The sequence below is a fragment of the Aphanomyces invadans genome (assembly GCF_000520115.1).
Source record: "Aphanomyces invadans strain NJM9701 unplaced genomic scaffold supercont1.31, whole genome shotgun sequence".
In the NCBI taxonomy this organism is placed as follows: domain Eukaryota; phylum Oomycota; class Saprolegniomycetes; order Saprolegniales; family Verrucalvaceae; genus Aphanomyces; species Aphanomyces invadans.
Genome location: NW_008580176.1, coordinates 606,308 through 628,664, shown reverse-complemented (window position 1 = coordinate 628,664; position 22,357 = coordinate 606,308). Strand labels below are relative to the sequence as shown.

General features: G+C 54.9%; 14 protein-coding genes across 19 annotated transcripts; 8 read left to right on the top strand and 6 right to left on the bottom strand.

The window, feature by feature from the left end:
- Nucleotides 1-496: 496 nt before the first annotated feature.
- On the bottom strand, nucleotides 497-1,399 carry H310_11462 (hypothetical protein). The gene has a single exon (XM_008878156.1). The coding sequence runs from the start codon at nucleotides 1,346-1,348 to the stop codon at nucleotides 566-568; it is 783 nt and encodes a 260-aa protein (XP_008876378.1). The 5' UTR covers nucleotides 1,349-1,399; the 3' UTR covers nucleotides 497-565.
- Nucleotides 1,400-2,006: 607 nt separating this feature from the next.
- H310_11461 (hypothetical protein) lies at nucleotides 2,007-2,986 on the bottom strand. Its single transcript, XM_008878155.1, has one exon. It carries the CDS (start codon nucleotides 2,912-2,914, stop codon nucleotides 2,159-2,161), a length of 756 nt encoding a protein of 251 aa, XP_008876377.1. The 5' UTR covers nucleotides 2,915-2,986; the 3' UTR covers nucleotides 2,007-2,158.
- Nucleotides 2,987-4,239: 1,253 nt separating this feature from the next.
- On the top strand, nucleotides 4,240-5,740 carry H310_11460 (hypothetical protein). 3 transcript variants are annotated; one of them, XM_008878154.1, is made up of 5 exons: nucleotides 4,240-4,843; nucleotides 4,888-5,119; nucleotides 5,184-5,307; nucleotides 5,365-5,430; nucleotides 5,487-5,740. In XM_008878154.1, the coding sequence occupies exons 1-5, from the start codon at nucleotides 4,260-4,262 to the stop codon at nucleotides 5,708-5,710; spliced, it is 1,230 nt and encodes a 409-aa protein (XP_008876376.1). In that variant the 5' UTR covers nucleotides 4,240-4,259; the 3' UTR covers nucleotides 5,711-5,740. The 3 variants fall into 3 exon arrangements, with proteins under 3 accessions (XP_008876376.1, XP_008876375.1, XP_008876374.1); XM_008878153.1 differs by having other exon boundaries at nucleotides 5,365-5,740; XM_008878152.1 differs by having other exon boundaries at nucleotides 4,888-5,307.
- Nucleotides 5,680-6,423, bottom strand: H310_11459 (hypothetical protein). The gene has a single exon (XM_008878151.1). It carries the CDS (start codon nucleotides 6,402-6,404, stop codon nucleotides 5,742-5,744), a length of 663 nt encoding a protein of 220 aa, XP_008876373.1. The 5' UTR covers nucleotides 6,405-6,423; the 3' UTR covers nucleotides 5,680-5,741.
- A 276-nt stretch (nucleotides 6,424-6,699) lies between these two features.
- On the top strand, nucleotides 6,700-8,860 carry H310_11458 (hypothetical protein; the record flags this gene model as incomplete). 4 transcript variants are annotated; one of them, XM_008878150.1, is made up of 8 exons in its annotated part: nucleotides 6,700-6,801; nucleotides 6,852-7,248; nucleotides 7,302-7,360; nucleotides 7,429-7,585; nucleotides 7,634-7,747; nucleotides 7,806-7,923; nucleotides 7,979-8,119; nucleotides 8,173-8,860. In XM_008878150.1, the coding sequence occupies 8 exons, from the start codon at nucleotides 6,700-6,702 to the stop codon at nucleotides 8,390-8,392; spliced, it is 1,308 nt and encodes a 435-aa protein (XP_008876372.1). In that variant the 3' UTR covers nucleotides 8,393-8,860. The 4 variants fall into 4 exon arrangements, with proteins under 4 accessions (XP_008876372.1, XP_008876371.1, XP_008876370.1 ...); XM_008878149.1 differs by having other exon boundaries at nucleotides 7,979-8,860; XM_008878148.1 differs by having other exon boundaries at nucleotides 7,806-8,119.
- Nucleotides 8,861-9,181: 321 nt separating this feature from the next.
- H310_11457 (hypothetical protein) lies at nucleotides 9,182-9,928 on the top strand. The gene has a single exon (XM_008878146.1). It carries the CDS (start codon nucleotides 9,322-9,324, stop codon nucleotides 9,871-9,873), a length of 552 nt encoding a protein of 183 aa, XP_008876368.1. The 5' UTR covers nucleotides 9,182-9,321; the 3' UTR covers nucleotides 9,874-9,928.
- A 1,338-nt stretch (nucleotides 9,929-11,266) lies between these two features.
- Nucleotides 11,267-12,001, top strand: H310_11456 (hypothetical protein). Its single transcript, XM_008878145.1, has one exon. The coding sequence runs from the start codon at nucleotides 11,353-11,355 to the stop codon at nucleotides 11,809-11,811; it is 459 nt and encodes a 152-aa protein (XP_008876367.1). The 5' UTR covers nucleotides 11,267-11,352; the 3' UTR covers nucleotides 11,812-12,001.
- Nucleotides 11,817-12,277, bottom strand: H310_11455 (hypothetical protein; the record flags this gene model as incomplete). Its single annotated transcript, XM_008878144.1, has 1 exon — nucleotides 11,817-12,277. One exon carries the CDS (start codon nucleotides 12,275-12,277, stop codon nucleotides 11,942-11,944), a length of 336 nt encoding a protein of 111 aa, XP_008876366.1. The 3' UTR covers nucleotides 11,817-11,941.
- A 1,114-nt stretch (nucleotides 12,278-13,391) lies between these two features.
- H310_11454 (hypothetical protein) lies at nucleotides 13,392-14,803 on the top strand. Its single transcript, XM_008878143.1, has 6 exons — nucleotides 13,392-13,540; nucleotides 13,598-13,627; nucleotides 13,685-13,870; nucleotides 13,915-14,062; nucleotides 14,128-14,507; nucleotides 14,570-14,803. The coding sequence occupies exons 1-6, from the start codon at nucleotides 13,415-13,417 to the stop codon at nucleotides 14,747-14,749; spliced, it is 1,050 nt and encodes a 349-aa protein (XP_008876365.1). The 5' UTR covers nucleotides 13,392-13,414; the 3' UTR covers nucleotides 14,750-14,803.
- A 560-nt stretch (nucleotides 14,804-15,363) lies between these two features.
- Nucleotides 15,364-17,313, top strand: H310_11453 (CAMK/CAMKL/AMPK protein kinase; the record flags this gene model as incomplete). The annotated part of the gene is made up of 11 exons (XM_008878142.1): nucleotides 15,364-15,387; nucleotides 15,448-15,508; nucleotides 15,563-15,804; nucleotides 15,857-15,957; nucleotides 16,021-16,150; nucleotides 16,221-16,349; nucleotides 16,544-16,581; nucleotides 16,628-16,814; nucleotides 16,863-16,991; nucleotides 17,043-17,163; nucleotides 17,210-17,313. 11 exons carry the CDS (start codon nucleotides 15,364-15,366, stop codon nucleotides 17,311-17,313), a joined length of 1,266 nt encoding a protein of 421 aa, XP_008876364.1.
- A 101-nt stretch (nucleotides 17,314-17,414) lies between these two features.
- On the top strand, nucleotides 17,415-18,502 carry H310_11452 (hypothetical protein; the record flags this gene model as incomplete). Its single annotated transcript, XM_008878141.1, has 6 exons — nucleotides 17,415-17,482; nucleotides 17,531-17,743; nucleotides 17,800-17,966; nucleotides 18,013-18,194; nucleotides 18,243-18,406; nucleotides 18,457-18,502. The coding sequence occupies 6 exons, from the start codon at nucleotides 17,415-17,417 to the stop codon at nucleotides 18,500-18,502; spliced, it is 840 nt and encodes a 279-aa protein (XP_008876363.1).
- An 11-nt stretch (nucleotides 18,503-18,513) lies between these two features.
- H310_11451 (hypothetical protein) lies at nucleotides 18,514-19,055 on the bottom strand. The gene has a single exon (XM_008878140.1). The coding sequence runs from the start codon at nucleotides 19,048-19,050 to the stop codon at nucleotides 18,625-18,627; it is 426 nt and encodes a 141-aa protein (XP_008876362.1). The 5' UTR covers nucleotides 19,051-19,055; the 3' UTR covers nucleotides 18,514-18,624.
- Nucleotides 19,056-20,272: 1,217 nt separating this feature from the next.
- Nucleotides 20,273-20,896, top strand: H310_11450 (hypothetical protein). Its single transcript, XM_008878139.1, has one exon. The coding sequence runs from the start codon at nucleotides 20,390-20,392 to the stop codon at nucleotides 20,873-20,875; it is 486 nt and encodes a 161-aa protein (XP_008876361.1). The 5' UTR covers nucleotides 20,273-20,389; the 3' UTR covers nucleotides 20,876-20,896.
- Nucleotides 20,897-21,407: 511 nt separating this feature from the next.
- Nucleotides 21,408-22,111, bottom strand: H310_11449 (hypothetical protein; the record flags this gene model as incomplete). Its single annotated transcript, XM_008878138.1, has 2 exons — nucleotides 21,408-21,522; nucleotides 21,567-22,111. The coding sequence occupies 2 exons, from the start codon at nucleotides 22,109-22,111 to the stop codon at nucleotides 21,408-21,410; spliced, it is 660 nt and encodes a 219-aa protein (XP_008876360.1).
- Nucleotides 22,112-22,357: the final 246 nt, after the last annotated feature.

The following is a 22,357-nucleotide window of genomic DNA, read 5'->3' as shown; positions in this document are numbered from 1 at the left end:
CTGTCTCAATTTTGACCAATCAGAAACAGCTTGATAACCCGTCGTGCAAATTCCAAACACAATACAATATTCTAGGTAGGTTTCCAATTTGGTCTGCGTGAGTGCTACAAGCCTGTGAGCAAAAATAGCATTGACATTTTCGGCTTCATGGTCGTGGGTGCTGCGACGGCAGCATTGCATGGATGTTCAGTTCCAGGCGACGTTCATCAAGCATACGTATGGGTATTACCTGACAGAGAGTGGCAACCGATTCCGTGCGAGGTATAGTGTAGATTGCACCATCAATTGAACGAGTCGCTAAGAATTTCAAGCAGACGAACATGTGTGCCATCCATGGGGAAATGATCAGTCGGTTGCATCGAATGCACGAGGATGCGACAAGGGTATGCTGGAGAGCGATCCAACGAAGCTCCTGTGACCAAATCTCTGTGCAAAAGCTGGCGTTTGCAGCTGCATCGAGATCATGCACCTCGTCGTCAGCCACGTAGCATTCGGGATTCCTAGTTGTCATGCATATACCTATGGTCTTGAAAGATTGTATTTTACATAGCGAGGAAACTTTGAATCAAAACACACTCGACGTTGTCGCGGGAGTCACTGCAAGCGCATTCGGGGTGGATCGACCGTACTTGGCCAAGAACTCCCGGACTGCTTTCGTGTACCGGTCGGGGCTGTGGCTCAAGTGAGCGACATGCTTGGACGTTTCGAAGTTGACTGCTTCGGCAGGGGTGTTGAGTTGCTTGGCGGTCGTGATGGCATACTCAATCTGGTCCGGTGGGATCATCACGTCATTGTCCGAGTACAAAAACAGCTTCGGGATGGCGGCGTCGCGATGGATCAATCGCTCAAACTGGAGCTCAACGGGGTGCGTGTACCCGCACACGCGCACGACGAACGCATGTAGGACAAACACGGCCGTCAGAATCCACATCATGGCTTGGCGCAGGATCGGGTTCTTCATTTGAGCTGTGAACGCGGCAGGCGCCGTGCCGTGTGCATATGGCTTGGACGGCGCCGAGTCCAAAATCATCGTCGGCACTTTGAACGGCACGCCCGCTTGGACAATATGGTTTTCAAGGCAATACCATGACCAGCATCCGCCGTTGGACAGGATGTGCGGTAGAATGACGACGGCGTCGTTGGTGCGAGTCTCCGATTCGACCCAAGCTTGGAATTCCAGGAACGCTTTCTTTTGCACGGTTGATTGGGGCAGAAAGAGGTGCCACGGGTTCGAGTGCAGCACAAACGTGCGATAGCCCATCGCGGCATACAATTCGACGTACTTTTCAAGCGGCCGATGTTTGGCCATGAGCCACCCGCAGATCACGACAACTGTCAACTCGGTCATGTTTTTCGGAAATGATTAGGCAATGCGGCGGCCTGCGATCCCTGTGACATGGTGCGTTGTGATGCGTCGCCAGGTGTGAATGACACGTCGCCAGGATGCGTCCGCCTCTGTTGTCCCGCCTGTATCAATAGCTTTCGCCCGCACGGCGGCATACAAGCGTCGACATGATCGCCACCAGATGGAGTCAAGTATTCGGAATCATGCCTCCAAACCAAGAGATACCCCAGCAGATTTCAACCATACAGAGAGTCGTATACTGCACCACATCGCTGCTTGTATGCAATTGGTGTCGAGTCGACGAGAAACATTCAAAACACGCAAATCGTCCCAATGCCGTCGCCCTTCTCGTCGACAAGTGCAGCGCACGGACGGGCACCCCGCAATTCATGACATGCAACTTGCTTGTGTCGTTACTGGTACATGTAGCCTGGTGAGACAATATCGCCCACCGTCTATTTTCCTAGTGGCACCCGGACGCATCCACCCTTCCTGCGCTTGGAAGATTTGATCTGGTTGCTGGGTTCATTTTACGCAGCGTGCTCATGTCGCAGCTGAGCAAAGTGTGTTAGAGCGAAGTGTGCGCTGGTTGCTGTAGGCTGCTTCGTACAGCACACAACACGGCAACTCGACGACCCAACGATTTTGTAGTGTGCCGAAATTTGCAAAATGGTTTCGTGCGTTGTTGAAATTCAAAGAAATTTTCTCGTTAGTTCAGGTGGTGCCTGGCGCAAGCTGCTGAATGCAGGAACGTGATGTACGGACGAACAATGCACAATCCAGCACACCATCATCACCGACTGCCGTCGAACGCTACAAAGCAGCCTTGCCACCAACGACAAAATGCGCAACGAACTCCCGGATCGACTTGACGTAGCGCTCTGGATCGACCGTGTAATGTGCCACGTGGCCCGACGTCTCAAAATCGACGGCGATCGCGGGCGTGCCCAACGACTTGACCGTAGCGACGGCAAACTCGATTTGGTTGGCTGGCACGATGCGGTCGGCCGCCGAGTACAAGAACAGCTTGGGAATTCCAGCGCCTTGCTCAATGATCCGCTCATAATTGACGTCAATGGGATGCTGGCGGCCCAGTGACATGGCAATACACTCAAACACTCGCATGCATAGCCCAAGGAGAGTTGTGAGTACTGCGCGCACAATTGTGTTTTGGATAGTAGCAGTGAACGCAGCGTCTGTGGAGGCATACTCACGCGGCTTTGTGGGGGTTGAATCCAGCACCATGGCTGGGACCGTGTGGTTCAATCCCAAATTGGGCAAGTGATGTTGAAAGCATACCCACGACCTTGCGCCACCGTTCGAGAAGATGTGCGGCACGATCGCCACGCTCTGATCGCTTGCACTGGAGGGCACGACGGTGGACAGCCATGACCGGAACGATTCAAAGCTCGATCGGTGCACAGTATTGGGCGACTTGAAAAAATCGGACGGCGTCGACAGCAAGACAAACGTTTCGAATCCCATGGCGCGATAGATCCCCGCATATTTGTCCACAGTGCGTGGCTTGGCACCCATCCATCCGCACAGGAGCACCACTGTCTTTGTCATGATTCGTGTGGTTGGGCAATGGCGGCGACACAGCGCTCGTCGTGCATGTGATTTCGATTTGGGGAAGACTCGTCATACGTTTCCCACGCACATATGGCATCAAACGTTCCCACGGTAGATATTAAATTATACAATAAAACGCCTCGTGCCCAGCCCGACGACAATGAACAGACATATTATATAGTACGGTACATCTATTCGGTGGAGTTTATTTATTTTTACAGTTTGTCTTGTCCCATTCGATAGGTGTGGCGCTGGCTTCAACAATATGAAGTTTGACAGCCGACCACCACCCCTCGTGGTCGATGCGGCGCGGAATGGCTTCGAGTTGCGATGAAGCGTAGGGGGCACAACCATGTATCGATTCAAGAGGGCCACGGTCCAACCTTGGCCAAGGTGGTCGTTTTGCATGCGAGCGCCCCGAGCGTGATTGTATTCCGTGCGGTTCGAACTACAGCTGAAGGATCGACCAATGCCGTCGTCTGCGGGAGGTCGTAACGAGCCGCTGCGTTCGGAGCAGTGGGCTCTAGTGAACGCAAATCCAACAGTGACTTCATTCCCGAATGAGAAATGTTGGCTTTGGCCAATCCCTCACCGTGATGGTCTGTCTGCGTCCTCATGTACTCTGCACCTTGCACAGTCTGCCTACCGAATGCTGTACAGTGCAGAATGTGACCAGCTCAGGCTTGTCGACAGAGACGGACGGGTTACGAATCCAACCCGTGCACAGCATGCAGCACCGATATCGACAGTGTACGTGCATGTCGAGACTCAGCGCGGTGAACAATACACCTGCCGACACCGAATCTTGGATCAATTTGTGCATTCCTGCCGACACCGAGCGGTTTGGGAAAGGATGCCGTGGAACGAACTTCCTCGTGATGCAAGTGTGTCCGTGCGTCGTATAGCCCACGACAGGTTCGATTCGTGCACGAGCTGCGCGAGGCGTATTGCTCAATCCGTTGTGTTTCGCATGTGTTTCCTCGTTCTGTGTTCATGTCGATGCCGCGACGCTCGCAATGGCCACGTTATTCCACCATCACAGCCACGCCAACCAACAAGCTAACTCGAGAAGCATCAGCATCCAGGCCTACATGAAACGACCGCCGCGGATCTGCGCTCCGCCCGATTCCGCAGCGATGATCCACTTGCATCAAACTTGCATATCGAAAGATGTCGGTCGACGTTTTATTCGTAGGAATAAACCTCCAGGTTAATTCTGGGATTTCGACTGTGAAACGCGGCCAAGAACACGTTTTATTAAATAACGCTGTCGACAACTCGCGTTAATTACCCTGATTGGATCTTGCGCATTTTCCTTTCACCACAAGTTTCCACCAGCACGATGCCGGCGAACGAGCAGCCAACGTCGGCGAAGTCTCTACCTACGGACAACTGGCCGACCTCAACGACGCGTCTCCAGCATGAAACTGAGTCGCTGTGTACGTCGTTTTTTGTTCGGTTGGAGACGCTGCCCCAGCACGAGCTCGAGCAGCTCCAAGCCGCGGGATTTCTGAACGATCGGTTCGAAGTTCGCCTGCTCCGAGAGAAGCACGTGCCGTACTTGGTGCGCGGTCTCGAGTACCTCCCTCCAGGCTTTGCGTCGATGGATGCATCTCGCCCTTGGTTCATGTACTGGATCTTGCATTCCCTGGAGTTGCTCGACGACGAAGCCGACGTTGCTGCATTTGCATCTCGTTGTATCAACACGATCCAGCGTTGTTGGTGCTCCCAGCTCGAGAACAAAGGAGGATTTGGCGGCGGAATTCTTCAGCTAGGCCATTTGGCCACGACATATGCGTCTTGCTTGGCCCTAGCGATCATTGGGACTGCCGAAGCATACGCCATCGTCGACCGGCCAGCTTTGCTTGCATTCTTCCTCTCTCTGAAGGATCCAGAAACTGGAGCATTCCGCGCGCATGACCACGGGTCCGATCGCGCTGAATCTCCTACGACTAAACTTATTTCCTTAGGGAGCTTGACGTTCGGACTACCTACTGCGCCATTTCGATCGCGGCGCTGTATGGCATCCTCACGCCGGAGCTCACATTCGGGGTCGTGGACTTCGTCAAGGCATGTCAGACGTACGAAGGAGGCTTTGGGCCGTTTCCATTTCAAGAGGCGCATGGCGGGTACAACTTTTGCGCCGCGGCCATCCTGAGCATCTTGGACGGATGGGACGCGATCGACGAAGATGCTTTGGTGGTTCGTCTAGACACAATCCGTTCTTATGGCGCCGTGTGCAAGCTCGAACTTATACTGTGAACAGCACTACATTGCGCATCGGCAAATGGCCGTCGAAGGAGGATACCAAGGCCGCACGAACAAACTTGTGGACGGGTGCTACAGTTTCTGGCAAGGCTCAGTGCCTGCGCTGCTTTCGCTCAAGCGAGGTACACACGCGATCGAATGCGGCCGACGTCGTCCTCTACGTGACCATCCATTCGTAGGCCATTACGTGAGCAACACAGAAGCCCATCAAAAGTACATCCTCCTCTGCGGCCAGCAAATCGAAGGTACTTCAACTTGATGACGTGGCACGCTGCTGAGCGATGCTGGTATTTTTTACTAGGGGGACTCCGGGACAAACCCGGTAAATCCCGCGACCACTACCACTCGTGCTACGTTTTGAGTGGGCTGGCCGTGGCACAAACGTATGGGGACAAAGTGGTCGGGGCTGGGACAAACAAGTTAATCCCAACCCACCCAGCCTTCAACATTGGATGGGACAAAGTCCTCCGCATCCAAACGCACTTTGGGATATTGGGAAATACACACATAGATCCGATGGAGTAAACTCAAGAATGGGAAAAACGAGGTGTCTACATTAAGTGAGCTTGGACGACGGCGAGTGGAACGTCGACAGGGTGCGGCGCCGCTTGTGCCGCTTCTCTTCAAGCGATTCCTTGAGCGCCATTTCCTGGATGTACTTTTTCTGGAGCTTGATGAAGGTCGATTCGATCGGCATGTCCTCAGCTGAACCGCCCGGTGTGGCTCCAGACGCTCCCGCCGGGATCGGGTCATCTTTCGGGTGTCGTGGAGGTTGAGGGATCGCAAGGACACGCAACAGAAGTACTCCTCGCGATTGCACGCGGCGCAAGAGTGCACACAGGACAGCGTTCTGTTCTTGAGGCTTGGCAAAAACTGACGCAAACCATCGTTTTCGCGATTCCACAAATGACGCGTGGATAGTTTGCAAGTAGTCGGTCATTTCACGTGCCGCATCCGTGTACGCATCCACTGCGCAGGCTTGAGCACGGGAAAGGTCGTCGATTCCTGTCAAAAGGTCCTGCAGCAACACCACCATCACGTCGACTTCGTGGAGGAAATCGGAGTCCGTGATCTCTCGCATGGCGTCCGAGATATCCAGGGCAGATGATGCGCACGACGTGATCCATGTCTTGAGGCTCTCTAGCGTTGTGATGGCAGGATGAGGTGTGGCGATCGATACCGTCGGCGGCACTTCCGGCGGCGGGGTGACCATCGTCATTTGGAGTGTTGCGCGAAAACCAAATTTTTGAATAATAAACGATTTTGATTGGTTTAATGTCAAATACGATTCTTTGATTGGCTCAAAGTCTAATATTTATCGCTGATTGGTGAATCCAACGACAATGGGCAAATGATTCGCCCACACAGTAAAGACACCTACTTCTGACGTGGCGTCACCAGGACACAGCGCATGAATCTTCTACACGGCTTAGCGGAGGTGCATGGCTTTGCAGTGGCTACGTCTTTTTCTGCTTGCGTCGACGCACTGAGGGCAGACAGCTTCTGTCCCCAGGATGAGCAGCATGTGCTGCCGTTATGTCGGTTTCACTCTTGCAATGATCACATCCGAGAAGCGGTTCGGGCCCAAGTTCTCGACGGGGCGGGAAGAGGAGCCTGTACAGCAGCGTCAGTGTCAATGATCCAAGCGGTAACTTTGTGATGCTAGGGGCCGACGGCATACACTCTCCCAACTGACTTCGACGCGGCAGCCAAAGTCTCGGCAACGACGACTGGATTTGGCACTGCGCCACGAACGAAGCCATTATCAAAGTCAGTCGACTACGGCACGTACAACCCAGACATCCCTGGCGCATTTCCCAACGTATACACCGTTGAGCAATGGGAGGCGCAAAAGAAACTGCATCAAGAAGACGCCAGCATGCGCATGGGGTGCAAGTCTCCCAGGTCGCCCCCGCCACGTATCCAGGTCGCGGCTGGCCCAGGATCGTATCACACGGAGTTTGATATCGCAACAAGTGGTCGCGAAGGACACTTTAGCAAGGCAAAACGGCCGGACTTAACGTCGTACATGGAGTCGTTGGGCCAGATTGGAGACAGCCCAGGTATGGACCTCACACGTGTGATAACGTCACGTTTCAACTGAATGGGGGAGCAGGGCCAAAATATATGCCCGACGCAAACAACATCGCCCAGCGATGTTTGAAAGCCTCGACGGTGAGTGTTGACTGCTGACCACAGATCGATGAGTGCTTGTCGTGGTGACGTGAACGAGGGGTTTGTAGAGGGGGTTTCCTCGGCACAATTCGTCGCCGGGCGCAATCGACCAGTCGCTCATGGAACTCGACAAATCGTTTCAAAAGCTCAACCGTGCGCTGGCAAGCCCGGTGCTATGGGTACCAAGGACACGGTCGATTGTGAAATTGGATATCAAACAGTCTGGTAAGTGACTGCTTCATTGCCCACGTCACGAGGCTTGCTTGAGCGTAGGGCCGGGTTCGTACAACACAGGAAGCGACTTTGTGAAGCGATCGACGAAGAAGGGGACATTTGGTACGGCAAAACAAATGGACATGCTGTCCAACTTGGTGGCTGCGGGGCATGGTACGATTCGATCTGTGAGTGAAGGGTATGGAGCAATATTGACCGAGGGCAATTGCAGTGGGCCAAACACCTGTCGGGCCTGGCCAGTACGACATCGAATGGGACCCCTTTGGTGGAAAGACGTACAACACGAAGGCTGGTTATGTGCCTAAGCAGACGGGGCATACCGCTCTCGAGTACGTACAGCGCCAGGCAGCGCCTCTCGACGGTCAAGCGTCATCGAGTCTTTAGCCCGGTGCCATTGAAACCTCACATCAATCCTTCTCGAATACTTGACCCGTCGGGCGCTGGTGAACTCGATGCCCTGCCCCCGCGGGATATCTGGCGACTCATGCGGAAGGCTCCGGACCCGAAAAAACTCGGCTACGACAAGTAGGGCCTCATCGTGGTTGTGTTTGGCATTCCTTCAATTTTGATGGACGTAGTGGCGTCCCGAACATCGCGCAAAAGCGCCACTCGCGGCCGAAAGTACAACCACTTCAAACGATTCGAGCAGACGTCCCGTTGAAAGAAGTAGCGACAGAATTACTTCAGAACGACACTAGCACGCCGCAGCCAGCTCATGAATTCACCCCAGATGACAAAGCCATGATGCAGATCGACCTGCCGCCTGAATCGGAGGATATTTCGAGCTTTGAGCTGTAATGCATCTGTGGTGTCTATGTTGGGGCAAAATATCGCCGATCTTGCAATTCCTCGAGAGTTTCCATGGCTCGTCGATGGCACGACGTCAGAAAGCACCATGCACGCTGGAACAGCACTGACACGACGATGCCATCGCCCAGCACAACGAGCAATGGCCGGGCAGAGTCATTCGGATCTGCCGCAAAGAACATATACAAATTCACCACCACGGCCAACGTGTGAAACACTAGCGTTGCGTTGAATTGGGGGGCTGCCTTGGCAAGCTGGAACAAAGGTGCGCGAGACATTGGCCGCCGGCACGTCGGACATGACGGGCTCCGGCGCAACCACCGAGACAAGCACGCGCGGCAAAATTCATGGCTGCACTCAGTGTGGAATCCATCCTCAGGTACTTCCATGCAAATCGCGCACACGTCGCGTCCGGCGCCATACATCGCGCATCAACGAGTCCTCCAATCTCACCTGTTGTAGGGTATAAGATTGGATCAAAATGACTTACAACCCGACGACAGTTTCAACGTGCCAACAAATGAATGGCGTCGCCACGTCCATCTTGTGGACGTTCAAATGACGTTGATCATCACCGCTCACGGGCGCTGGAGTCTGTTGCCTGGCGGGCAATCATGCCATGGTCTTCGTCAGCCCCTCGCAGACGAAATGCGTATAAGTTTGTGCGGGGTCAACCCCCAATGGAACCTTGCAAGACTAGGTAGCGCACCCCGACGTATTTTTAGTACATTTGTGCATCCAATGTGAGTATTTCGACGAGCAGTCGAGACAATTGTCACTCGGACTCGGTTCTGACTCGAGGATACGAACACGTCGTCAAGTGAGATGGAGCCACCTCCACTAACCAAAGAGCTGCCACGGTGACAGACCATCCATGAAAGTCCAACTAACTGGGCTCGTCCTTGCCATGACTCGTGTGGATGTCCTCGTGGCCCGACCGCAATATTCTGCCAACATTCCAAACGGCGACAACGTCGACGGGTACCCTGCCTTGGGCCACACAGGCAGTGACGGAGGCGCCCTCAACTCATTTGGAAAGGGTTACAGTTCGACCGGCCGATGGTCTCTGTCGCTGTGCATGCGCGACTCGGACGGAGATGGACTCACGAACGGCCAAGAGCTGGGTGATCCGTGCTGTATTTGGACGAAGGGAGCGATCCCGAACCAAACTGTGGGTCTTTCAGACCCAGGGCTCGGTACCAGCGCCAGAAACAAAACCGACGCTACCATCGCATGTCCTGAAAAGAGCCATGCGATGTCGCTCGAAGCGTTCACTCCTCCCTCGCTACTCTTTCTTGTGGGCATGGCCTTTGTGGGCATGGCCTTCGTTGAAATTTAACATCGCAACCTCGACCGACAGTTCTGGCCCCGTTGTCCTTTGTTCCATGATCAGGGAACCCCCAAACCGAATGGAAACCTTTTTCTACCCCTGTGCGCAACACGAATGCATGAAACCAGTGCATTCCTCGTAATTTCATTCAAATTTCCCAGCTTCGATGAACAAACCTCTACCTTTGGTCGACTTAAGGGAAATAGAGTAACTCCATGTTCGGGCATTCCCCCATGGACACACCATCGGGCATGTACCGTCCATGGATCCAGAGGTGGCACAACTAAGCACACAATCTTAAATCGATTATATCCCAGGTCATCCAGAAAAAGGCACATGGGAGAAATGTGAACAGAGCCAAACTCTCGTCGAGTGACGTAGTTACAGCCGACTGCACGCCACACTCGCCGAGGGATTGTGACAACGCGTGTCACCAGCACAGTGGCAACTACAACCCGACGACAGTGTCGCTTCGGACTAGCCAATCAAATCATAGCGCCCACCAAGCAACCCGCGACACCACAGTTCATCGACCTGTCGAGCGAGTAGTCCGCTGCATCATGGATGCGGTTCATTGTTGTGCGAGCCTAGATCCTGTGCGCCTTCCAAGCGTAGACATGTTGGCAGTGCTTCTCTCGTTTTTATAGCAGTGTACCATCCCGTTGTCCACGGCAATTCCACTCCATTGCAGGTTTCTGTTTGGAAAACGAAGCTCGCAGTCACCCCCACTCTCTGTCCATGGTCGGTCAGAGCTGTATCTCTCACTGATGAAGTAGCCGCTGGTCCATGGGTTCGTTGTGGCCCTTGGTTCTGCACGAGTCTGGGCCTCCGAGCGCAAAACACCGCCATGGCGACAGCATCGACGGATATCGCGTCCTTGGTCACACGAATATAACGCAGGCGGCGGCGTCGTAACGACGTTGGGGAGGGATGTGGCATGTTTGGGCGATGGACGCAGTCAATTTGCAAAACCGACTTGGACGGAGACTGGCTCACGAACGGCCAAGCGTTCGGAGATCCGTGCTGAGGGTAAAGGTCGAAGGCAGTACTAGAATAAGGTTCCGAATTTAAAAGCGGTCAAGATGTTCGCATGCAGGCGCGCCCTGCCCGAGGATGCGTTTAAGGCTCGATCGTCGTCGCATCGACGACCATCCGTTGCCGACTAACTTGGCCATCATTGTCATAGTCCGCCACGTTGAGCGAGCATTTAGAATTGTCAAGTTTGGCGCGTTCGGCCCCGAATTTGTTGCTCGAAGATCAGGTCGGCCCATCCAATGAACAACTCGGTGAAAGTGAACAATTTCAATCATAATTTTCATGAGGAGCATATCTCCAACAACTGTCGAAGGCCTTCATGCTCTAACGTAGGAAGCTTGCCTGGACCACATATCGATGCAGAGTGCTCTAGGCTTTTCGTGGGGGCAGCATCCCTGGAGCACTTGAAAACTCACACGAGAGTTGCTATGCCGTTGAATCCTATTTATAGCCCGACGTATCTTGTCGGGAATTTAGGTGTAGCATCATATCTTGGTCGACGAGTATGGCGGAAGGGTAAGACCGCGATGTCGAGTTGGTCCCAAAGTGGAGTGTAAGCCAGTTCCGCAATTTCCCCTGAGCACGTATGCCATTGCTGCTTCCACTCATTGCTAGCGCCATCGCAAGCGCTCTAGTCGACGGCCGTCCACAGTACGCTGCTCTGATCCCGAATGGAGAGAACGTCGACGGGTATCCTGCTGTGGGCCACACGAACGACGCGGGGGGCGGCGCCCGCAATGCGTTTGGCAAAGACTTTAGCTCGGAGGGGAGCTGGACGATCCGGTTATGTAAACTCGACTCGGACGGCGATGGGCTCACGAATGGCCAGGAACTTGGCGATCCTTGCTGCACGTGGCAAGTAGGCGCGACCCCCAACCAAACAGTGTCGCTCTCCAACCCAGGTCTGGTCGGCAGCGTGCGCGACAAAGCCCTCGCGACTTCGGTCAAGTGTGAAGGCGACAGCCCAGCCATGTCAGTGCATTCCGTTGTATCTTGGGTCCCAATCATCGTGGCGGCAGTCATTGCAGTCGCCGCTGGTGTATAATTCACTGCAATAAACGGATATCCCATGCACCCTGCGATCTGCTCCGTTCGTTGCTGCAAACCTTCCCCTCTCCGATGTGAGCCGAACGCCACGAGAACAGAACCTCAGGAGCAGCAGGTACAAGTCTCTTTTAGTGGAACTTACTTCGGCGACGGCAGTGAATCTGGCTAATGCGGTAAAACAACGTCGCGGGGTTCATGTATTCAGCAGTGGAGGCGGCACTGGCGTACAGCATCCTTTCGAGTTTTTCGGCGAGGGGCGGCACCTTGGCCAGGAGCAGCGTCGTTGCGTGGGGCTTCTGGGCCCTCAGAAGAACAATGATGGAACGCAGAACGACGTGGCGATCGTACAGCGAGATCATATCGCTGTGGAGGCGGGCCTGACCTCGGGCAAGGGGGCGCGGGGGCATGGGACAGCGCCGTTTTTGCGGCACATTGTGGAGCAAGGAGGGGCGGCTATGTGTCATGGTGGTAATCGAATTTTAAATGCCCATCGTCGCAGGTGATGTATACCCCTCGGACGGATGGCATGACGAGGCCGAGTGCACCCGCAACACGTCGAGCGTCATGGTTGCTAATGAATCTGTCGCTACCCCTTGGCTTTACATTATCCGGATCAGCCTTTACCCGGGTTCTCGACGTTTTCGTATACTAGCGCATGAATTATCCGGACAATTTGAAGTTCGTCTTGATCGGTCATCATCGATGCGCTTGTCAGCATGGTTTATATCCATCCGTCCAGGGTTGCGTGGGTGCTGCCCCGTGTTGTCTTTCGAGATGGCATCGCTGCTTCAATTGGAACCGTTGAAACGAATCGTCTGCGGTCGACGGCACAGCTTGTGCCAAGCGATTCCAATCGGGATGAGAGCGCGGTATACGTCCGAGCAGCTTGCTTCAGGTTGGAATTGTTGCTCGTTGTGTACCGCTTGTTGTGGCAATGGAGAACTTGCAATCCAACCACGATGCACGTGGTGCAGTGGAATAGATGTAATTGGCGACTTCGAAGCGGCAACGAGGCACAAACGGCGCACAAGATGAATCTGTGTCGCGGATTGGGAAGATGGTCGATCGCCACGCTTTCGTAGCTACCAGCGACCTTTTCATTCAAACAGAAAATGTGGGGCTCGGCATCCTCGTGTCTGCACAGGACGCCATCAAGATGTAACATCTTCAGTTAGCGGTTCAAATGCACAAGGCGGCGCCTGGAGCATCTTCACGCATTTCAAGCACTGGCACATGGACAGCATACATCTCGCGATGTTGTGCCCCCAACATGTCCATGGAGAGTTCTGTGTACAAGTCAGCCAAACGCAAGTGAGCCCCTCACAATCAGTCTTATGGACAATTGGCTTTCGCCTAGGCTTCCTTTCGTGCTTCTACAGCGCAATCCAAACGTCCATTTCAATGGCGCCGCGAGCTTCCGTCGTCATGCAAGCGGAGCAATCCGCCCAGCGTCAACAATGATTGGGTGGAAAAGTGTATATAATAGCTTCAATTTGCTATTATAGCCTATCCATAGGTAGTATTGCGATAATATTTAGCCAATCAAATCAGGCCTCTCGCCCTGGATTCTCCAACGTTCCTCAGCCTTGTGATTGCCACACATGATGCTGACCCGCTCGCTAAGTCGCGTGGCCTCCGCTCGCGCCATCCGTCCGTTCCATGCGTCCCGCCAACTCATGCGCATGGACGACTTCGATAGCATGTCGCGAGAGACCCCAGTGAACTTGGTATGGAGTGAATGCCGATGGGGATGACCTCATAATAGAATTTGTGCGTCGTTGTAGGGTGTCTTGGTTGTCCCGCAACAGCGAGCTGTGAGTCCACTTCGCCTCATCGATCGCTATCGTAACGGAGTGTTCTGTTGTGCTTAGTGGGTCGTCGAGCGCTTTGGCCGCTTCCACACGACGCTTGAACCAGGGTTGCACTTTCTTATCCCGGTGGTCGACCGCGTTGCGTATGTTCATTCCCTCAAGGAAGAAGCGATCAAGATTCCTGGGCAATCCGCTATCACAAAGGACAACGTGACCATTCACATTGACGGTGTGCTTTACGTGAAGGTACCGACCACTCCCCCTGTTCATGTCTTTATCGTGCTCTGCAGATCAACGACCCCTACAAAGCTTCTTACGGCGTGGAGGACCCCATTTACGCCGTCACCCAGCTCGCTCAGACGACCATGCGGTCGGAACTCGGGAAAATCACCCTCGATAAGACTTTCGAAGAGCGTGAACACCTAAACAAGAACATTGGTGAGTTCTCTCGTCGCCGATTCCTTCTGCGACAACTTCGCTGACGCTCCATTGCTCCTGACCAGTCGCTTCCATCAACCAAGCATCCGAAGCATGGGGCATCAAGTGTCTGCGATATGAGATCCGAGACATCGCTCCACCGACGTCCGTGAAAGCTGCGATGGACATGCAAGCCGAAGCGGAACGCAAAAAGCGCGCAGAAATTCTCGATTCCGAAGGTGAACGACAGGCGTACATTAACGTGGCGGAAGGGAAGAAGCAGGCGATCGTGCTGGAAGCGGAAGGTAACGCTGCGGCCATTCTGGCTCGTGCCGATGCGTCTGCCGAAGCCATCAAGAAACTATCGGCGGCACTGCAAAGCTCGGGTGGCGAACAAGCTGTGGCGCTGCAGATCGCCGAGAAGTACGTGGAAGCGTTTGGCCAAGTCGCCAAGGAAAGCACGACGGTAAGCCTGCAAGCCGTGTGTGAAGCGAGTGCTGGTTGACGGAAGTCTGCCTGACTATATAGCTCCTCCTTCCATCGAACGCGAACGATCCTGCGAGCATGGTCGCGTCCGCGCTCTCGATCTTTGCCAACGTGCAGAACAAGACAGCCCATTTGAGTCACAAGTCGTCGTTGCCAGGACATGACGGGGACTACGAACTGGACCCCCTTCAGCCTGACAATGACGGGTACCCTAAAGTGTAGAAGTATCAGCCTATAACCCTGAACAGCGCCATGGAGACCCCATTGTGATCGTCATGTCTGTGTTATGTAAAAGCGTCGCCGCAGCATAGCGCACGGGGTCATTTTTCTCGGTGGTAGGGAGTCATTGCGGTTGCCTCTTCCAAAGTCAACCAACGAAGTGGTGCTCTTCCTCGGTGGCTAGGATGACCCAGCCACCTACGGCAAAGAGGGACGTCGCGCATGGCTAGTTCGACCACGGTGGCACCTGCCCGCGCGCCATAACACAGACTGTCAAAGCGCGTCGTCGACATCGGTGCACCGAACCTCGACGTGCCTCTCCGAGTCCACTGTCCCGGGCGAATATTATTCCACATCGGTCAAAACAATGGTGCAGGTTCAGAATACATGAAAGGTTCGTCGGGCTAAAAGCCATTTTCGAGCGAAATTCCCATCGCGGATTTTTACCACTTTCATTTAAACCGACATTTTTTCAACAGACACCTGTCTCGAAATAGCCGGCAAATCAGCCATATTGGACAATATATGTCTGAATGAATGTGGAGGGAGAGCGTTTCGTCAAGCGGTTATCGTTGAAACGGCAGTTTCGGACGGTGGCCGAGATAGCGCCGCCCAGAATGTCGCTGGCGGTGGTCAACAAGGTACTGCGTTTGCCATGCGATGTGCACTGGCGATGCTTCGCTCCAATGTTGTTTGCGTAGCTTCGAGCGAGGTCGAACACGGTCGGGCGGCCGACACCGCCTACCCTGGTTTCGAACTCACGTGCGTACTTCCCCCTGTGAAAGCTCCTCATAACTTGAGTCCCATGTCGAACAGCTTTACCTTGTGCAACCCTGGCCAGGAAAATCAAGGCCAAGCCAGCTGACCCGCGCGTTCTACGAGCTCTCCATCGCAGTGACTCGATGGATATGTACCAGTTGGGTCCAGTGATCGGCCACGGCCGATTTGGCAAAGTTCGAAGGGCGACGCATCGGCTGACGGGCCAAGTCGTCGCGATGAAGGTGTACAACAAGGCCCAAGTCAAACATGATGACCACATCCAGCTCATACGAAAAGAGGTCGCTCCACGTGCTGGCAGCACAGGACCAAGCCTTCTCACCTGCCTTGCAGGTCGACATCATGAAAGAGATTGACCACCCCAACGTCGTCCGGCTGTACGAGATCCTAGAGACCCCCGAGTACATTTTGATTGCGATGGAGTTGTGCGAAGGGTAGGAGCCATTTTTCCACCTTGAACGAGTCCCCATCGCATGGCTTATCCAGTGTGTGGACAGGGAAGACCTGGGCAAGTACATCGCGAGGCGCACCCGAGTCAACGAAGGCATTGCTCGAGCAATTTTCACCCAGCTCGTCGACTCGATTTCGTATTTGCATCGCCAAAACATCATCCATCGCGATATCAAGGTGCGGGCGGTTCGACAACGTGTGCGGTCGTCCGAAGTTCACGTGTGGCTCGCATGCCACATCTGTGCAGCCCGACAACATCTTTATCCAAGACAGCGTAACACCGCCGATCGTGAAACTCGTCGACTTTGGGCTCGGGTCGCGAGATCCCGACCATTCAAAGAAATTGTCGGCGTTTTGCGGCACCCCTGCCTTCATGGTACGAACGCTCTTGGGCGAGATTGCTGCGTCGCTTGGCGGTAGGACTGTGGTCTAGGAAGTGGTTGTCGTGGGGTTGGATGTGTGCCCAGCAATTCGTGCCTGCTCCCCAGCAATTTGACCATGGATTCCAGCAATTCCAATGTCTTCAATATTCCAAAATGACATGCAGCGTGACGAGTCTGTCTCCACTAGGCACCAGAAATCATCTTCCAAGAGGCTTACGACGGCAAGTAAGTGCATCGAGTATGCTCTTCATGCAACTTGATGGTGCGGCAGACCCGTTGACGCGTGGAGTTTGGGCGTCGTGCTATACATGATGACAGTCGGGAAGATCCCGTTTGAAGCAAAATCCACGGATGCTCTGTACAAGAAGGTGCTCGTGGGGACGTTCGACCTGCCAGCCACCCTCTCGTCGGAGCTTCGCGACCTTTTGCAGGCGATTCTGGTCGTCGATGCGAATGAGGTACGACCGGAATGTTGCAAGCGACGATGGGTGATGGAGAAATGGCAGCGCATGCGTGTGGAGCACATTCGGCATCACGCGTGGCTTGGCATGGAGAACCAAAGTTCTGTGTCGTCCGAGGTTTCTTCGTCGCTCTTCGTTGCGGATGCGGCCACACATAAGGACATTCTTACCGAGGTATGTCAGAGTTCGCTAGTACGCAGTATGCTTGAATTGCAGCCGATGTAGATGGACGGATATGGGTTGAACCGCATGCAGTTGCACGACGATTTGGCGTCCAAGACGTACAATGCCTCCACGACGTGGTATCGCCTACTGCACCTTCGTCGTCTCAAGACCAGGAAAGCAGGTACTATGACTTACCGCTTAGACCTCGTGCGCTCACTCACGTAAAGCATGCTCCAACGCCGAGCCAAACGCGTCGGCCATCCTGAGCTCGGTCGACTTCAGCCGATTCCTCCAAGATCGCATTGCACAGGTCAAGACGGTGGGTTCCTAATTTAGGGTATTATCAACATCGTCAAATGGGTTGCAAGTTTACATCCCTAATTAAGCGATTATCCGGATGATTTCGGATACCTGACCGGTTTAAATTTCAAAATGACCAAGCAGGACGGCGGCGAGATCGCGATGGCGCCAGCCGCCGTCGACCAACCACCCAAGAAGAAGTGAGTGAAGTATCACCTTGCGATGGACGATATGATGGGTCAATATAGGCCTCGGACGGCTGTTTCGGGGGCTTCCAAAATCCCAGTCCTTCCATCGTCCACAACAAAGCCTGATTCGGTATCGGCTCCAGCTTCCACTGCGCCAACAGTCTCGACGCCGCAGTTTGCATTTGGAGCACGTATTGTCAAGGATTCAAAACAACTTGGATTGCCAAAAGATAGCAAGGTCAAAGAACCAAAGAAAGAATCGCTGTCGAAGAGGTTTGCCTCGAACTTGTAGTCGAGTCCTCAACGTGGAGGCGTCGGGTGGATTTTAGGCCATCGAATCCTGCAGTTGCGTATTTCAAGGACGACACAAAAGATGTCACGACCGATAAACGTGCTGCGCTATTGAAGCAAAGCAACGAATTCTTGGAAATGGCAGAGAACTGCAAGCTCAAAGCCGAAATCGAATTGCTCCAGTCCGTCATTGCGCAGCATGAAGGTGCTGCGTTCATGATGCTCTTGTGGTCATAAGCGATTCCCGACAGAACGCGACAAGAAGCGCACAGCGAGGAGCAAGGTGCAGTCGGGCGTGATGAAGTCGCAACAGGACCAGATCAAGGAGCTCCAGGATGAGGTCAAGAAATTGCACGAAGACTTCAGGAAGGCGACGGAAAAAGAGCATGACGCGACAGCAAAGCTCAAAGAGTCGCTTCTGGCTCAAGAACGGGTGCGTGGTCAGCTGAATCGCACGATGATAATGTGTGTTGGAAAACAGCTCAAGGACAGGCTAGCCAAGGCGGAGGTGGCACCTGCGCCATGTGAGCGCTGTGAATCGGGTGGTAGCCAAGCGGGGGGAAAACGAAGCTTTGTGACAAGGCCAGCGATTCACGCTCGACGTGCCAGCATCGCGCGAAACCTCAAGCGAGCGGACGAAACAGAGTACATGATGGCACGTCCTTGCGTCGGCGTTGACCTTTTTCCCATGCTAGAACGATTCTGCGGCAGCTTTTGGCGACGATTTCCAACGACGAGTAGCGCGCAAGACTCGACCGACTTCGAAGGGATTATTATTTACTGCAACAGAACTTTCGAACGAAGCTCTTCCTAGAAAATCGTCCTTCGCACGTACGAGAGAATGGAGCGGAGCAGCCCTTCAGCTACGACACGAGAACGGGGATAATCACAGTCCAGAGAACCGACGCAACGACACTGGTCGACCCGGAAATGGCCACTTGGGCATCCGCCATCGAGGTGTCCATGGCAGCGCCAGTCGTACTAGGCACCAGAGTGCCATTCGGGTCCGCGACTCCATGGGGTGGCTTGTCGCTGTGATCTCGACGCGGCAACACGTCTCCGTCAGGATTATTCGAGTGGTTGCCTTTCGTCCCGTTGCATGGACGATCGAAGGGTCCGTCGCGGCCGACTGTCGAGTTGCCAACAGTGTCATTGCGAAAGAACGGCCTGCTGTCGTGGGGCAAGTCGGTGCCGTTCAAGTCATGGGGGCGACGGGCGGTGTCAGTGGGGAGGCTGGCCATGGTGCGGGCGATGCAGGCAGCCGCGAGTACGAGCGACGTGGCTTTCATGGAGCGAATGGAGAGATGATGTGTCGGGGGACGCGTGTGAAGCCGTGCCTGGCGATGGACAGTCCGTTGTGGACACGGTGGACACTGCGTCTTGGACACGATGTGCATGGAGAGGCTGGAGCAGGTCGTGCTCTGAGAGACCTGCGCCTCCATGGTCCAACGTTGGAACGAATTCGTAGCGCATTCGTCCGGTCCGCCACACCTTCGACGGCATGTTTGACTGCCGCAAAATTTTCACGTCGCCACCGCGTGCCGTATCAGATCGACATGGCCGATCACTCATGTGCCCAACATCCCTTTGCCACAGCACGGCGCCGTGCAAACGCAACACGACCCGTTCGTCAAGCCAAGCTCCGTACGCGCATCAAAACATGTCCCGAGCTGGGTAAATAGGCTCACGCAGGCAACGGGCACGGCATTCGCCACCGTTAGACTCGAGGTACAGCCCCAACACCGCGAGGAAGGCGATGTGCGGCCGCACGAAGACAGGTGCCGCTCCCTCGTTTGTTGCCACGTACGCGTCGTCCTCTACTCAAGTTCCTCACGACTCCACGTGCGCTCGGCCGTCAGGCGAACCGATCGTTCACAAAAATGTCGTCCATGCTCGCTAGAACGGGCGGCGTTGTAGACCGTCCTCGCCCTTCGGAGGCACGTTGCAAGGCAACCAGGTTGGCGCTCGGTTACAGCGTCATTTGTGTGTTTTCCGCGTTGAAGGAGGTGCCTTCCCCGTCGGCTTGCCGATGGGGCGTCCGGCAGAGAGCGGCGGCATGGGCTCCGTGGTTGCGTTCACATGGAGCCACTGTGGCCAGCATAGACACGCATGCAAATGCATAATTAGGGCCTGCGCCCAAGGCACCCCTGTGTGCCGGAGAGGCGCATGCCGCCACCGCAGCGGTGCCTTTCAAGAGCGGCGACGCGCGCTTTCATTGACCCGATGGGTTTTCCCATCTAAACAGACAAGTGTTGAGTAGTATGCGACGAGCCCACGGCAGCCACCCATCCTGTTGTCGTCACACCGCCTCGTGACCGCATCCCGTGAGGCCGAAAACGATCCATGTCGGCCCTTCGCGCTGCGCACGGCAACGGACGGGCTCACCGCACGCAGCAGCCAGCATCTTGGAAATGTCACTCCTCTGCGCCAACCGCGTGAGATGAAGCCAGAGGCACGTCTGGCCACCAAGAAACACCCGCAGCCGCGCTCGTCGAATTCGAAGGAGGCAACAGCTTCTCGTGTCCACCCCGTGGCCCCCACCGTGCGCCACTTCGCAACTCGTTTCAACCTGGAACGAAACGATGCCATCGTAAGGCGACATTGGACAGTCACAATCCAAGATCCTTCATGAAAACCACTGGTCTCGTTCTCCTTGCTGCTGCCTGCGTCGTCGGCATCAATGCCGACCCCCCTCGTCAAGGGCCCCACCAACTCCCTCCACTGCATGAAGCCCCCAACACCCACAACACGTCGACTAGCGACGACATCCTCCTTCCTCCTCAACGCCCAAACGGGGCTGGCCCCAACGGCACCCTTGGTAACCACACCAAGCCTGACAACTCGACCTTCGATCACCCCTGCAACGACACCACGAACGGCACCGGACCCCACGGCGACCACACTGAAGACGTCGGCGCCCCCCGCCGCCCGCGCCATGATCCCCAAGGCAAACAACCCAACGGCACGAGGGGCCCGCAATCCAGCATCCCCGCAACCACTGCTTCCACGGACGCACAGGTGGCGGCGGTGGAAGCGGCTTCGTCCGGCGTTCGAAACATTGTCGTGTCGTTGGGTGCTGTGTTCATCGTCGGCGTTAGCGCTTTCGTCGGTTAAGTATAGCATGACCATGCAGTTCTCACTCGCGTCTCTCGAGTCATCTCAAACAGAGAGACCGTGCTTGCAGCGACAACCACATCGTGCCAATGGAGCCCGCGACGTGTTGAGGGCAGGGCGGCGGCCGCTTCGGGTCGTCGGTGTCGAGGCTTCAATTGTTTCAGCTCGTCCGTCAAAGCATTCGGCTGTGGTGTGACGCAGGGACCCACCTTGGGTCAGCAGTACTAGGTGCAAATCCTCTGCAGTCAATGAATGTTCAAGAGTTTTGGGGCGGAAGCGCTGGCTAGATCGTCGCGATTCCCGCCCTGCTCGATAACACAATTTCATGCGCTGCATCCCTCCACCGACGTTCTTGAATCGTGGGGGGGCGGTGAATCGAATGGCGATATCTATCGGCGACGAACGATCTCATTCAGTTATGGAGCCCCCGAGTTACGACGACAGTGGGGATTCTGCCAAATCCTTGCTTGGCAGCACGGTACCAAGCGCGGGACTTTCCGTCGATACGTCTTCGATGATCCACCGAGCGCAGCTACATCCAAGGCGATGCAAGCAGAGCGAGCACGACTGTGGCGACCGCGCTGGCATCGACGCCTCCAACGCAGCAGACGGGGGAGTCGGACGTGATGTCGAATGCCTCATTCATTCTATGGCGACTCTGAGCCGTGGTAAGTGAGCGAAGCGAACATACTTGCCAAGTGTAGTGTTGGAAGGTTGGTGGAATGGGAGAGGAGCTTGCGCCCATGTGATGTTTGCAGTCACGTTTCGATGGGACCTCGACGTGGGGTTGCAATCGGGGCGGTGTTGGGAGGGCTGGTGGCCTACCACCACTGGCAGCGGCGATGGACGACGCGAATGAAACTTGGGAGAGATGGTAGCGTAGACGAGTGTGGCGTTGGGGACAGTCGTGGCGGCGCCGGGAAGCCATGCGGTGCTGTTGCATCGGACATCGCCGTTGACCATTCGGCCGGATGGATCCACAGAGCATTTGAGCTCGTTGATGGCATGGAGCAATGCCTGGCACACGTCGTTTGCACACAGAGCTTTGATGTCGGTCGTGATAACATCCCACAGCGATCGCGTCGAAGGGCGACCGATAATTGCTCCACATCGCGATATTTTCGGCATCAGCTTGATCGTGTCCCACGTGGTGCACGGGGGCAGGGGAGTTGCCGACGTCAGCATGGTGTGGCCAACGCTTAGCAAGACGAGGACCACGACACGAATGGCCTTCATCTTTTGACGGCAATCGTGATGTGGAGATGGTCGGCGTGTCTGCGGCCAGCACAGTTGCTTTTACGGTAAGGGCGACGCACGAACACCCCCCCCCACCTCTCAGCCGTTGATTCAACTTGCAAGAGAGGCGCGGCCACGTATGCTCTGGGATGTCGGCTCCCAGATTGGTGTGTAGTTCGTCCAGAGACAGTTGCTCTTTGCAGCGCAGCCAGCCATTGCCAACTGCATCCGACGTCGTTGGTTCAG

Bases quoted from the DNA above. Each gene is read 5' to 3' on its own strand.
- H310_11462 (XM_008878156.1), bottom strand. From the start codon at position 1,348: ATGACCGAGTTGACAGTTGTCGTGATCTGCGGGTGGCTCATGGCCAAA.
- H310_11461 (XM_008878155.1), bottom strand. From the start codon at position 2,914: ATGACAAAGACAGTGGTGCTCCTGTGCGGATGGATGGGTGCCAAGCCA.
- H310_11460 (XM_008878154.1), top strand. From the start codon at position 4,260: ATGCCGGCGAACGAGCAGCCAACGTCGGCGAAGTCTCTACCTACGGAC. The intron at 4,844-4,887 runs GTCCGATCGCGC...TTATTTCCTTAG, and splicing joins TTCCGCGCGCATGACCACGG to GGAGCTTGACGTTCGGACTA. The intron at 5,308-5,364 runs GTACACACGCGA...ATCCATTCGTAG, and splicing joins GCTGCTTTCGCTCAAGCGAG to GCCATTACGTGAGCAACACA.
- H310_11459 (XM_008878151.1), bottom strand. From the start codon at position 6,404: ATGACGATGGTCACCCCGCCGCCGGAAGTGCCGCCGACGGTATCGATC.
- H310_11457 (XM_008878146.1), top strand. From the start codon at position 9,322: ATGTCCTCGTGGCCCGACCGCAATATTCTGCCAACATTCCAAACGGCG.
- H310_11456 (XM_008878145.1), top strand. From the start codon at position 11,353: ATGCCATTGCTGCTTCCACTCATTGCTAGCGCCATCGCAAGCGCTCTA.
- H310_11454 (XM_008878143.1), top strand. From the start codon at position 13,415: ATGATGCTGACCCGCTCGCTAAGTCGCGTGGCCTCCGCTCGCGCCATC. The intron at 13,628-13,684 runs GTGAGTCCACTT...TGTTGTGCTTAG, and splicing joins TTGTCCCGCAACAGCGAGCT to TGGGTCGTCGAGCGCTTTGG. The intron at 14,063-14,127 runs GTGAGTTCTCTC...GCTCCTGACCAG, and splicing joins ACACCTAAACAAGAACATTG to TCGCTTCCATCAACCAAGCA.
- H310_11451 (XM_008878140.1), bottom strand. From the start codon at position 19,050: ATGAAAGCCACGTCGCTCGTACTCGCGGCTGCCTGCATCGCCCGCACC.
- H310_11450 (XM_008878139.1), top strand. From the start codon at position 20,390: ATGAAAACCACTGGTCTCGTTCTCCTTGCTGCTGCCTGCGTCGTCGGC.